We start from the raw sequence: 13,619 nt of genomic DNA, 5'->3' as shown, positions 1-13,619 counted from the left end.
TTCAAATTTGGGTATTTGTACAAGTGAATGAAAATGCATCCTGCCTATCAGATATTTACATTGGGATTCAGAAAAGTAGCAACATTACAGTTGTGAAGTAGCAACAAAAATAATGTTATGGTTGGGGCTCACCACAACATGATGAATTTATTAAGGGGTCGTGGGATTAAGAAGGTTGAGGACCACTGCTGTACAGGTTCAGGGTCACTCTTCTCATCTCAAGAGTCCTGGGGCTGGTGCTTAAAAAAAACACAGGCTCCGGAGTGAGAAGTGGTGAAATGCCCTGAAAAGTAACCATCCACCCATCACTGGGCACAAATTCGGCAGAATACACTCCAAAGTCTTGGGAGGGGAGGAAAAGCCTCCAGCCCTCATTTTTCGTGTCTTGTAAGTTCAGCCAGGGATTTCTGCTTCTCGTTTGCTTTGGCAGCGAAGGCTGGGAAAACCTGGGCACCGGTTCCAAGAAGCTGTGTGCAACAACATCCTTCTGGGTTTCCCAGCCCCTCCCTCCGCTTTGAGTCCGGATCTTGCTTTCCAGGCTTCAGCAGGAAGAGGAGAGGTTCAAACAAGCCCATTTTATTGCCGGCAGCCGACGCCTCTTGCATCCCAGCCGTTGATGCAGAACTGACGTCTGGGAGGAAGGGAGGCTGCGTGGAAACCCGAAGCGGCTCGAGACCAGTCTGGGTGCCGGGCTCCTTTTCGCAGGGTGGGTGGAAGGCAGGCAAGCAGGCGGGGCTGCTTGGTGGGGAGCAGAAACCGGTCACTCCTCCCCGCTCTCCTTTCCCCTCCTCGCCGCACTGCAAGGGGGTGGCCCTTGGAAACACCTCGGTTTAACCTACACGCTATAAATACAGAGCAAGGCGACAGTCAGCAGCGAGGAGGAGGAGAACCGGATTGTCCTCCCTATTTGCAACCCACGGTGAGTGCTAGCAAGTGGCCTCATTTAGGCTTGGGCTCCCTTCCATTCGCTGCTTTGAATGGCCAGACGCGGCTCGGGGGATGGGATTGGGGGGGGGGGGTAGAAGGCTCGCGTCGTGCTTTTATTTCCCCACAAGGACCCCCCCCCCCCATTTCCCCCCCCCCCGCCCACCAGAAAAAGAGAGGGGTCCAGCTGCCCTCTTCTCCGCCCCGCTTTAGTGCAACCAATCCCCAAACTCGAGCCAATGCCGGTTTCCTTTCCGCTTCGGATGGCGGCTCTGGAGGAATTGGGGCTCAGAACAAGATCCGGGTTCTTGGCGTGAGCCTTCAGGCCACCCAAGGTTTCTGGGGCGTTCTGCTTATGCCCAGGAGTGATCTCCTCCCGCGCTCCCATCCCTGGGAATTCGGCCCAGCTTCAGCTGTGAGGAGTATCACCGGGTCAGAAGGAGAGAATGGATGGAGCTGCTGAGGGTCTGAGGCCGCCTATTGATGGGGCGCTCTGCATATACTCAGGAGTACTTTCCACATGTGCTGGCGTTACTGAGAGCCGGCTCGGCTTTAGCTGTGGGGACTCAGAAGAAGATCCAGCTCCTGGGAAAGGGAGGAGAAGGCCAAGTATGGATAGGGCGCTCTGATTATGCTCAGGAGTACTCTCCACATGTGATGGCGTTACTGAGAACCGGCTGTGTGGAGTAGCAATGGGTCGGAAGAAGATCCAGCCTCTGGGAAAGGGAGAAGAAGGTCAAGTTATTGATAGGGCGCTCTGATTATGCTCAGGAGTACTCTCCACATGTGATACTACTATACTTGATCTTGATGGCGTTACTGAGAGCCGGCTGGGCTTTAGCTGTGGGGACGTAGCAATTGGTCAGAAGCAGATCAAGCCTCTGAGAAAGGGAGGATAAGGTCAAGTTATTGATAAGGCGCTCTGATTATGCTTAGGAGTACTCTCCACATGTGATGGCGTTACTGAGAACCGGCTGGGCTTTAGCTATGTGGAGTAGCAATGGGTCAGAAGATCCAGCCTGATCATTGATAGGGCGCTCTGCTTATGCTCAGGAGTAGTCTTCGTGTGGGTTGTTGTGAGTTTTACGGGCTGTATGGCTATGTTCCAGAAGCATTCTCTCCTGACGTTTCGCCTGCATATATGGCAGGCATCCTCAGAGGTTGTGTGCTTCGTGTGCTCCCATTTCTGGAGAGCCGGCTCGGGTTCAGCTGTGAAGGAGTATCAATGGGGCAGAGGAATCAGCCGAGCCCGCCGCGAATGGAGTGCTGGGGCGCTCTGCGTATGCTCAGGAGCCAGTCTCTGGGGAGCCGGCCGGGCTTCTTCCTCCGCGCGGGGCGCCTGAGGGAGGGAGCGCGCGCGAGGGGGGCGGGGCCTCGGCCAGGCCTCCGCGCGCCCCTCCCCCCCCCCCCCCCCCGAATATGAGCAGGGCCAGGGCGAATGCTTTTCCCGAGTGCTGAGAGAGAGAGAGAGGCCGGCGTGGAGGGGAAGAGAGGGATGCTGGCGGTTGGCAGGGGGTCCTGAGGGGAAGCCAGGAAGGAAGGCCTCGAAGGGGCTACTCCTCACCGCCATCTTTTGTCCCCTTTCCTTTCGCAGCTCCCTGAGGAGAAACCTGTGGAGCCATATTATTTACTCTGAGGAAAAGGAGCGGGAAGCCTTCCGCCGTGCCTTTCTTTTTGGGAAACCTGAGGCGGCCTCCTCGTCGCCTGTCCGGCTGACCCTTTTTCCTTCCCTGGGCCAGCTGGGAACCCCCGCCTGCCTTCCGCCTTCAAGATGATGCAGATCTACGACTCGTACAGCCAGAAGCACTCGCTCTTCAACGCCATGAACCGCTTCATCGGGGCGGTGAACAACATGGACCAGACGGTGATGGTGCCCAGCCTGCTCCGCGACGTGCCCCTCCTCCTGGAGGAGCTGGACTCGGGCGGCGGCGGCGTGGAGGAGGCCGAGGCCCAGCTGAACGGCACCCACGGAGGGCCCAATGGCGGGGGCGGCGTGGTGGGCGCCTACTGCTCCTGCCGGGACATGTACAGCCATTACCTGCTGCTCAAGTCCATCCGCAACGACATCGAGTGGGGCGTGGTGCAAGGGGGCGCCGGCGAGGAGGCCCCCGCCCGGAAGAAGGACAAGGGGGGCTCCCTGGACATTGGCCGAGGCGCCCCCGAGGGCCACGAAGACGACGAGGAAGAAGACGAGGAGGAGGTGGAGGAGGACCTGGAGAAGCAGTTCCACTACCACCTCAGCGGACTCCACACGGTGCTGGGCAAGCTCACCCGCAAGGCCAACGTGCTCACCAACCGATACAAGCAGGAGATCGGGGGCAACAGCTGGGGCCACTGAAGAGGGCAGCGGGGATGGGGGGCAACCTCCTGCCTGCCCGCCCGCCTGCCCGGCCACTGCCTCTCCTGTTCAGGGCCAGAGAGTCAGGAGGAGGCTGGAAAGGGCTAGGGGAAAGTGGGGGCCAAAACAGAGTGTGTGTGAGAGAGTAGTTTGTGTGTATGTGGGGGTGTTGTTTGATGTGCAACAGGAATGAGATGCAAAAGAATATTGCCTAGTCAGGAAGAGCAAAGGAGGGGGTTGGACAGGGCCAGAATCAAATGTTGGCAAGAGTGAATCCTGGGTATCAATGTATGCGTGAGATATTTGTGCAGATGTGTGGAGAGATATTTTTCTATGATGTGCAACAGAAATTAGGAGCAAAAGAATATTGCCGAGTCAGGAAGAACAAAGGAGGTTGGACAGGGCCAGGGTCAAATGTTGACAAGAGTGAATCCTGGGTGTCAATGTATGCATGAGAGATTTGTGGGGAGATGTTATTCTATGACAGGCATGGGCAAACTTTGGCCCTCCAGGTGTTTGGACTTCAACTCCCACAATTCCTAACTGTTAGGAATTGTGGGAGTTGAAGTTCAAAACACTTGGAGGGCCAAAGTTTGCCCATGCCTGTTCTATGATGTGCAAAATAATATTAGAGCACCGGGAGGAGGGAAAGGAGGAGGTTGGAAAAGGCAAAGGTCAAATGTTGGCAGAAGTTATGTATGTGTGAATGATTTTGGGTGATGTCTTCCTATGGTCTGCAAGAAGAAATGGGTGGAGAAGAATATTGCAGAGCCAAGAAGTCGAAGGCTGTAAAAGTCTAACAGTGGTTCTCAATCTGTGGGTCCCCAGATGCTTTGGCCTGCAACTCCCAGAAATCCCAGCCAGTTTACCAGCGGTTATGATTTCTGGGAGTTGAAGGCCAAAACATCTGGGGACCAACAGGTTAAGAACCACTGGCTAGGTGAAGTGTTGGCCAAAATGTAGTGTTTGTGAGTGAGTTTGTGTGTGAGAGTGGTTTCTGCATGTGTATGGAGAGATGTTCTTCTATGGTCTGCAAGACATGGAGAAAAATATTGCAAGGTCAATTGTGAGTGAGTTAAAACTGATGCGGAGTACACGGAAGAGAGACGTTATTTCCATGCTAGGCACATCCTGTGACTTTTTGTGGTTGGCAACTGTGAATGTTCAGGGGGGCAGGGTGAATCATCTCTGCCCAAGCATCGTGGGCATAAATTTAGGCAGCCAACTATAGCGTAACCCAGATTGGAGGGCACAGTATGAGGTACAAGTGGCTCAGGCCAGTTACTGAAAGAGTGTGTTTGTAGTCACTTGGAAAGCAGAGTGCACATGTGTGTGGTGGCGGCGGCGGCAATAGTAGTGGCAATTGCATCACTCCTTTTTCTGTTTTTGCACTACTTTTGTAATAATATATATGTATATAAAGCCCAGGGGGTTCTCTTCTTTTCATGCTCTTGGAGCTTCAAGCATCAGATTTTTTTATCAGTGCGTGAAGATGAACTTTCATCAATACTAGTTAAAATTGGGTTTTTTTTAACAGGCAGGGTGAACAGTTTTTGTTCTTCCATAAAGGCACTTTCCTTTCCATATCCTACAACTGGTTAATATGAATCTGCAAGTATGTCATTGAAGAACTATTTATATTCCATTGCAGAGGATGGAACCAGTTCATTAATGCGTATCCATATTTCAATGGATGGGTAAAGGGTCTCACTGTTGTACATGCATTGAAGATTATTTAAAACTTTTTTATTCAGATGTAGAGTATATTCTAAATAAATAAGCAAATATATTGACTGAAATGGACGTAACTGTTTTTATACTGTGCCTCTACTTGAATTAAATGGTAACATTTACAACACACAGGTTGTGAGTATATATATTTTTTTCAAGCCACTTTAAAAGAAAGGGGCTTGATCCAATTCATTATAGCAGCAGTGTTTGCAGAAACAGCCCTGTGTTTTTCACTTTCCTTTTTCTCTTGTAAGAACTCCAATATGTCCTCATTTTTCTTTTAAATTAATAATGTATATTCCATTTGCCATAGAATTCAAGGTGATGTCCCAAGAATTCCTAGGACATTTTCAGTGCAAGCATTTTTCACATCCAGACCTGTTGTGCTCAGCAAAGTGGCAACAACATGCATGTCTTGGTCATCCCCTTGGCTCTTTGAAGGCTTGCGAACTTAGTATTCAGTTATACATTATGTATGACTGCTACACCCATGTTAAGATTGAACTGCTTTCACTGGGTACAATCCAAGCACTTTTATTAAAAATATAAATGCCAATTTGTCCACATATATGGTTGCTGTGTCCATACTAGATTAGATAAGTAAAAGGTAAATGTCACTTGTTTACAGCACAGGCTCCCAATCCATCTCAAACAGATGGATGCTTTTAAAAATAGCATATATAGAGGACACAGTATCTCAGTAAACTTCAAGTCAGAAATTTGACAGGATGTTTATATATAATATATGGATATTTGTAGCATGCCTTCAAGTAGTATCTGACCTGTAGTGATCTTATCACATGGTTTTCTTGCTTTCCTGTGAGTCTGAGGGTCCTTTCACACAGCCATAATAACCCAGAATATCAAGGCAGATGTGGGAGTTTATATAGCTATGTGGAAGGGCCCTAAGAGAGTGTAATCTGCTCTAAGGGCCCTTCTACACAGCCCTATATTCCAGAATATCAAGGCAGAACATCGCACAATATATGCTTTGAACTGGGTTATCCACACTCAGATAATGTGCGATTGTCTGCTTTTATATTCTGGGATATAGGGCTGTGTGGAAGGGCCCTAAGTCATCCAATGAGTTTCATGACCACATGGGGATTCAAACCCAGGTCTCCAGAATTGCATTTCAATGCTCAAATCACTATACCACACTAGCTCTCTCTCATTCATACATACACACAACAACAACAACATTAAAATATATATGCTTTATAATTAATCAGATGTAATTTGCCAGAACTATATAAATGTGCTTTGTTAGGAGAAGTGTTTCCACTACGTGAGTCTTGGAATCATCTCCATTATGTGGAGGATTTTCTAATTTAAATCAGGATGTATTATTTTGACTTGTACTTGAAATAGTGCTAAAAGACATATTATATGAATGATATTAATACAAACACCCTTTCAGTCCAGTATAGCTATGTTAATACACAGCCTGCCTAATCCACAATCCTCTTAAACCTTCTTTTCACAACTGAGTTGTCGATTGGTCCATTTCAAGGTTACACTTAAAGCTTAAAATCTTGCACTTTTAAAACCAGAAATACCCTATAATGATGTAAACTCGTCTAACCCTTGTTCAGGCATTTTTTAAAAAAACAACAACACTGAATACCTTAATCTGGAGTATTTTGTGGCCCCAATGAGAATTAAAGTGCATTGCTGTGTATAAAAGTCCCCCAAGTCCATAGGAGTGTTTGTGGATGCAGAATCAAGGCTATAAAGTACTTCAATACCCACATGCTCAGAGCCAGGAAATGAATGATCACTTGAGGTGGAATTTTTTTTGAATAGCTGCCAGTCCTCTTGCTCTCCACCCACTTCCTTTTTTCTTCTTCTGCAAAAAACTAAGCAACATAAAAGCAGTAGACTTACTGGGATAAGTTTCTTCCAGCCATTTTTGTATCACAAAACAACATTTGTACATTCTTGAGGAGGCAATGCTGCAATAACAAAACAGCTTCCTAAGTCGTTATGTGTGGGTTCTGCAACAAACTACAGTTCTGAAGACCAAAAATGGCCCATTTACCTGGAGAATGATTAAGATTCAAATGCAAGGGTAATAAATATTCACCCAAGTTCTGTTTCCTCTTATTTGGTAGCATCATGCCACGGCATACAAATGCCTCACTACTTTGGATTGCATTTTAAATTGAGAAGCTGGGAGGGAGGGCATGTTAAATACACCCTTCACCAAAAGGTTGCATTAATAAATATGGCGGGGGAGGGGGGTATTTTAATTGTTCTTAATATTTGTTGCTTTACAAACCAGGTGTATTTCTTTTTTAAAAATATGATTTGAAATTGAATATGCATTTAATGTAAAGAAACTTGTTAAAAGGTTATCCATATAGTCCTTTAAAAACATTCTAAAGAATGATGACTTAATGGTGGCAGCCTTTTTATTTCACTGGCACAGTATCAAATTTGTTGGCATCCTATTAGTTCTAGAAGCTGGAGCCTAAATGTAACAATTGGTTCCTATTAAAATACAGCTGTTTAACTGGTAAGTCCATACTCAACCCAAAGACTAATAGATCTGCAAAATCATGAAGCACAGGGATGCAGATTTTGTAATTTATGACATTATGTGAGATTTCCCCCTAAACATTGATAAGTATCTGCAGAGCTTTTAAAAATGAATTATAAAACTTATATAGCAGTTACCTTTTGCCTCAGCCCTTCTCAAGCATCCAACGGTATCACACAAATCCAAGCATATAAATGAGTATTACTTTTCATTGTGGCTTTATAAAATAAATGATTTATAAGTATGTGAACCAGGGAGACCAACACTTCGGTGTGTTCAAATCGACCCCTGTTCTCTGATAACAACTGGTGAAGTCCAGTGATTTGACTTTTGGACTGAAACGAGGGTTTGGTCCCCAATCAACCATGGAAACCAATTGTGGGTATGTCATGCTCTCCCAGCAGGGAGACAATGGCAAAAAGTGCTGCCAGGAAAACTACACCAGTGTCATAAGTCAGTTGATTGGAATGAATATGACAAACCTGAACTAAGCTTCAGACGCTTCAATTCTAGACCAAATTTTATGGGTGTAAACTCCAATTATACCAATGGACCTGAACTGTTGTGTAGACACTGTTAATCTGTTTAAAAAAAATCCACTATTGGACACAATAGGGCCGTATATGTTCCATGTTGTCCCAATATGTCGGTTATTAATTGGCTAGAGATGAATTGTGGGGTATGCAAACTACCATGCTTCTTGCTGGTAAGCTGCCATCAGTTAAACAGCGTTTTATTTAGCCCCTCCCTACATGTTATTCTGAGATTAGAAAACGACTTTTTTTATCCTGATCGTGTTGATTTTTTTTTGTTTTTGTCCTTGTTGCTCACTTTTCATAGTAGCATTGTATTTTGCTTGGGAGGAAAACTTCGAATAATCCTGCTCAGCAGTTTAGCCACCTGGCAATAGTTGTTTATCAACAGCTAGCTACACCTACTGTAGTCTACTATTGATCTCCAGGCACTAAAATTGAAGACACACAGACATAAGTGAGATAAATTCCTGGGTATGCTGTCATTTTACAAGGCAAAAGGTTTAACAAATGATCAAGGTCAGTTCTATTAATGAAAAAATGGGTGGAAACAGTCAACCTGCTTGCTCAGACATCTGGTCAAACCATAGGTTGCTTATGGCTGTGTTTAATATCAATATTTATGAATTGTGCAATTAAGACTAGCATTAATAGAAGAGAAAAATACATGACATAGGCAAAATGCCTTTCTAGATGACCTGGAGAGGATACGATACCTGGCTGGATCCCATGTACTGATGTTCATCTACATATATACAAATGAGTGGGGTGAAATCCAAAACTGGCCCAAAGAAAAATGATAATTTTTTAAATGTGAAATAACTTTTATTACAGAAACCCAAAGATCACAAAGTACTGCACACTTGTTGATTGATCAGAAATGTTATATAATTTAAACTCGGTTCCAAACCCCCTTGTTTATTGTCTAGCCTAACGAATTCTGAGAAATCACTTACTTCCATGTCTCTCTTTCCTCCTCCCTCTATTATTTTCCTAGGACTCTTTGATTGTAAGTCTCTTGGGTTAGGGTCCTCACATAACTATTGTAAAGCACCATAAGTTCACATGGTGCTTTATAAATAAATCTTCCTTTAGAAAGCTATGGTGTGACTTACAGCTTATGTGGGTAAACAATACGATTTCTTAATAAATATTGCATTAACAGCCAGCAGCTGATCAGATGTTGTGCGCCTTCAAATAGTTTTTCATGTATAGTGATCCTAGTTTTTTTTCCCTTGGGCTGAGTGTGTGACTTGTCCAGGGCCACCTAGTAGATTATCATGGCTGAGCAGGTTGGTAGCTGGATAAATGAGAGTCCTAGTGTTTGCAGTGGAAGAAAAGACTGCAAAGAGTACAAGGGAAGTTCATCTAACTATGGGCCACTTTCCTATGCTTTCCTATGACCCTTCGTGCAAGTAGGGTCTTTGCAAAACAGGGAAATAAAGACAGCAGGAGGGTGAGGTATTCCTCCATAACATTTCTGCTAACCTTGTCCTCTCAGGACATCCTTTTCCATTTTCTCCAACTTGTGTCTCTTTCATATTGTACAATAACAGTACTATGCTTCTACCTTAGCTACCATGATTGTATCCTGCATTTGGTAATTTGGGGAGACTGGCTGAGAATTCCTCCCTGAACTGCAAATCCCGAAATTCCATAGGATTTACTATGGCAGTAAAAGTGGAATCATAGCATGATTAATTGTGTAGTAAGAAAAAGGGCTCCTGGTTTTCCATTCCATACACTGGTCAGGGAGCATTCCACAGCCACTGCTTATATTATATTCTAATTGAAAGATTTTTGAGTTCAAACCACCCTCCTTAGAGTCGACATCCTCCTCATATTTGTGCACTTGCCTTGTCAGCTGCAAAAGAACATCCACTTGATAATTCATTTTATTCCAAGCCTTTTCCCCCACTGCAAAAGAAGCAGGAAAGCTAACACTAAAACATACTCTTATTCCCAATATGCCCAATACCACATGTTATTTAGCAAGGCAATGCACTTACTGGCAAAAGCAGAAGAAAGTGGAGGTTTTATGGCTTTAGCTTGTGCAAGCAGTTCACCAGAATCACTTATGTTGTAATAATGCTTGTTGTGGCTGTCTTGTATACTTTAGTCAGAAACATCCCAATATTTCCTTGCTTTTAAGGTGCTCCACTGGCCCGCTGTTCATTTTCTGGTCCCAATTCAAGGTTCAGGCTATCACCTATAAAACCCTAAACGGTTTGGGACCCGCCTATCTTCATGACCATATCTCCCTCCATGAACCTGCTCAATCCCTTCGATCTTCAGGGGAGGCTCTCCTCTCACCTCTGCCATTATCTCAGGCCCACTTTGTGGGAACAAAGGAGAGAGCTTTCTCCTCAGTAGCCCCTCTACTTTGGAATACACTGCCCGATGAGATTAGGCGAGCCCCCACCTTAGAAAGCTTTAAGAAGAATCACAAAACCAGGCTCTTCCGTTGCGCTTTTGGTGATTAACCATATAATCTGATATTGCTGCTACCCCTCAACATTTGTCCTTAGAGTATACCTCCTCCTCTCCTGTATGAAGACCTTTCTTGACCTCATGTCTAAAGAGTTTCTCCTTCACAAATAATCTGCTCCATCCCTATCTCACCCCTGATTTTAGTTTCTTAGATTTAATACTTTATTCTGTACATGCGGCCCGCTCACTGTCACTGTCAAAATCACTGTGTTATGATTGATTTTAATTTTATATTGTTTGCTGTATTTTTATGTTTTATGAAATTTATCAAGTTATTGTGAGTGTTTTGATTTTATTTATTGTATTGTGTTGTTGGGCTTGGCCTCATGTAAGCCGCCCCCAAGTCCCCATCGGGAAGATGGAGGTGGGGTATAAATAAAGTTTATTATTCTTATTATTATTTTAGCACACCAGGCTAGATCATGCCCGCATTCTGAATAGGTGCATGAAAGAATGCACAGTATCAGTTTTAGCGGGTTAAGCATCCTCTATTCATCTCCTAGGGCGAGTATGAGATTTCCAATAATATGAGTGTGTCCTGTTTGTATTTTTAATTGCAAAAAAGGTGGTGACTCTTAAGGAGGAAAAGAAAAATGAATCAAGAAGAGACTGACAAGAACGAGGGAGAGAAAAATAGGGTGTGTGCGTGGGGGGGGGGGGGGAGAGAGAATAATTGAGGACAAAGATTCCCTGTGTAAATGAACAGCTGAGAAATCCCTCTCCTGATTATGACAATGCATTCTGTGTGAGTACATTTGGGGACAATATGACATAGTCTCTCCCGGACATTTGCAACACCCCTAAGATATAATGACACTATGGATCACAGGAAATCTGCATAATGTTGAAAGTTATTGCAAAAACTGGTGATGAAAAACAGAATTATCTAGGTTCCAGTGAATTTTGATATTGTGACATAAAAGGAAAGCTGATGCAGTTAACAATATCTGCATGCAGCAACCCTCTTGAATCCAGTCAGCTACAAATACCTTCAATCTGTATCCTCCTTGGACACAGACACACCACTGTAAGTGTGAAGGTCAGTGCTATAAAATAATAGGAAATGGGTACACAGAAGACTGGGCGACTTGGAAGGCACTGAACAGACTGCACTCTGGAACCACGAGATGCAGAGCCAACCTTAAGAAATGAGGCCATTAAGTGCAGTCCACAACATGTGAGTGTAGAGAAGAACCACCCACAGACCACCTATTACAATGCAGTCATGTGAGCCCTGCCACATGCATAATGGAGGACCTTCTTATAGCAACACCAGAGGCACTCCAAATGGCCAGCTACTGGTCAAAGGACATTTAGTATAATGCCAAGTATAATTTTTAACTTTGTTTCTGTGGGTTTTTTTAAATACATTACAACTGTACCCTCAGTTCGCTTCTGATACAATAAATAAATATGGGAAATGTGGCATCACAGGTCTTTAGCCTTCTGTCAAAGAATGCTGGTTCCTGACCATAAACTACAAATCCCAGGATGCCATGTGGCAGTTAAAGTGATATCAGTCCACATTAATTCTACAGAGTAGATGCACCTAAAGTCTGAAAAGTCACAGTAAACATTTTAAATTTAAATTTCTTTATGGGTCCCCCACCCTGCTCTGCCCCAGTCTTGTTCCTGGTTAAAGTCTATATTGCCAAAGCCATATTTCATGCTGCATATTTTATTTTCATTTTGCAGACAACTAAAATACACATTAAAATAATGCCTAGTTGGAATATGTGTGCATAATACCAGCAATTGTCAATGCATGGACAGGAATTGTGAAGATTCCTGCACAAACACAGTTTAGAAGAATTTGAAAGTTTGGCAGCTCTGAAAGTAACCCCTAGCAAGAGGTTTGTCTGGTCTTCGAATCCCCGTGTTTAGTTAAGACAATATAATTGTACCACTGAAAAGATTATTTCCTTACAAAGAGTGGATAATATTGGTGAGTGAAGACTTGTGTGGCAGAAAGAATAGGAGAATTTCCATCAAGCGCTGATAATTCAGGCAGTTCAAACGATAGAATAGGTGTATAGATGTGTTATTTATTTGTTCAGTTTAGCAATCCTTCTTCCAGGGAGCTCAGACTCTCTAGATGAGACGACATGCTGTTACCTGTTCACCATCTTATCCTTACAATAACCCTGAAGCAGGTGAGGCTGAGTGATAGTGACTGTCCAAGGCTGTCCTGTGCTTGGCAGATTATATCCAAGGTAATGCTTGCTGAAAAAGTAAAGGAAGTGACCTTGTTTCACTGTAGCTTATGTGTCTTGCCAGCGGCAGTGAGGCTACACTGAGAAGAAAAGCATTGGATTTGACACTTGCAAGATGATTAAAATGGGGTTTTCACAAGCGGGAGAAATATTGGTCTACCAAAATGAAGCCCCTGGATACAACCTTGTATGACTGAGTGCGGATTTTAACATAAGCTTCCTTGATCCTAACCTAATTCAAAGCACTCCAGATCTTGGAAAGGGATTACAGATCTCAGAATATCTAGTCATTAGTCATGATAACCAGTGCATTCTGGGAATTATATCCCAAAATATGATATTTTCAAATTTTAATTACAAGATGTAGGAGATACATACACACACATACACACATATTCCTTACAAACTTAAAAAATACAGCTATTTTAAAATCAGATTTGCTTGGATTGTTCCTCCACTAGTCCTCAGAAATGCCACCTCTTTCAATTTAATTTGGCTTATTAGGTACATTGGCTTCAAATATGTAAAAAGAAGAAATGTCTAGAGCATAAAATGTAATGTTTATGTTTATGGCATGCATCATTTCAGTACACAATAATTGGGTTTTACTAGCAAGCTGGAGGTTAAACCAACCCCTTATAAGAAATACGAACATGTACAAAAATTGCAAAAATGAAATGTAGTTGGGGGCACAACATATCTCATGAAACCTCTTAAAATATATGATTTATTGCTTATTCCATATAGACACAGAGGTTTCTTCTTACATTCGCGTGACACGCCTACACATTGCAGCCAACACACTAATGTATCGCGACACGGTTTTGAAAGCTCTGGTCTAGAGGACA

At 43.9% G+C, this 13,619-nt stretch overlaps 1 protein-coding gene across 1 annotated transcript; it reads left to right on the top strand.

Annotated features, from left to right (window-relative positions):
- The first annotated feature begins 456 nt into the window (after positions 1-456).
- MID1IP1 (MID1 interacting protein 1) lies at positions 457-5,061 on the top strand. Its single transcript, XM_060770176.2, has 2 exons — positions 457-919; positions 2,519-5,061. Exon 2 carries the CDS (start codon positions 2,696-2,698, stop codon positions 3,260-3,262), a length of 567 nt encoding a protein of 188 aa, XP_060626159.2. The 5' UTR covers positions 457-919; positions 2,519-2,695; the 3' UTR covers positions 3,263-5,061.
- The last annotated feature ends 8,558 nt before the right edge of the window (positions 5,062-13,619 follow it).

Source organism: Anolis sagrei, chromosome 3, assembly GCF_037176765.1.
Source record: "Anolis sagrei isolate rAnoSag1 chromosome 3, rAnoSag1.mat, whole genome shotgun sequence".
Lineage (NCBI taxonomy): Eukaryota > Metazoa > Chordata > Lepidosauria > Squamata > Dactyloidae > Anolis > Anolis sagrei.
The sequence above is the reverse complement of the archived record's forward strand: the minus strand, read 5'-3'. Positions and strand labels throughout refer to the sequence as shown.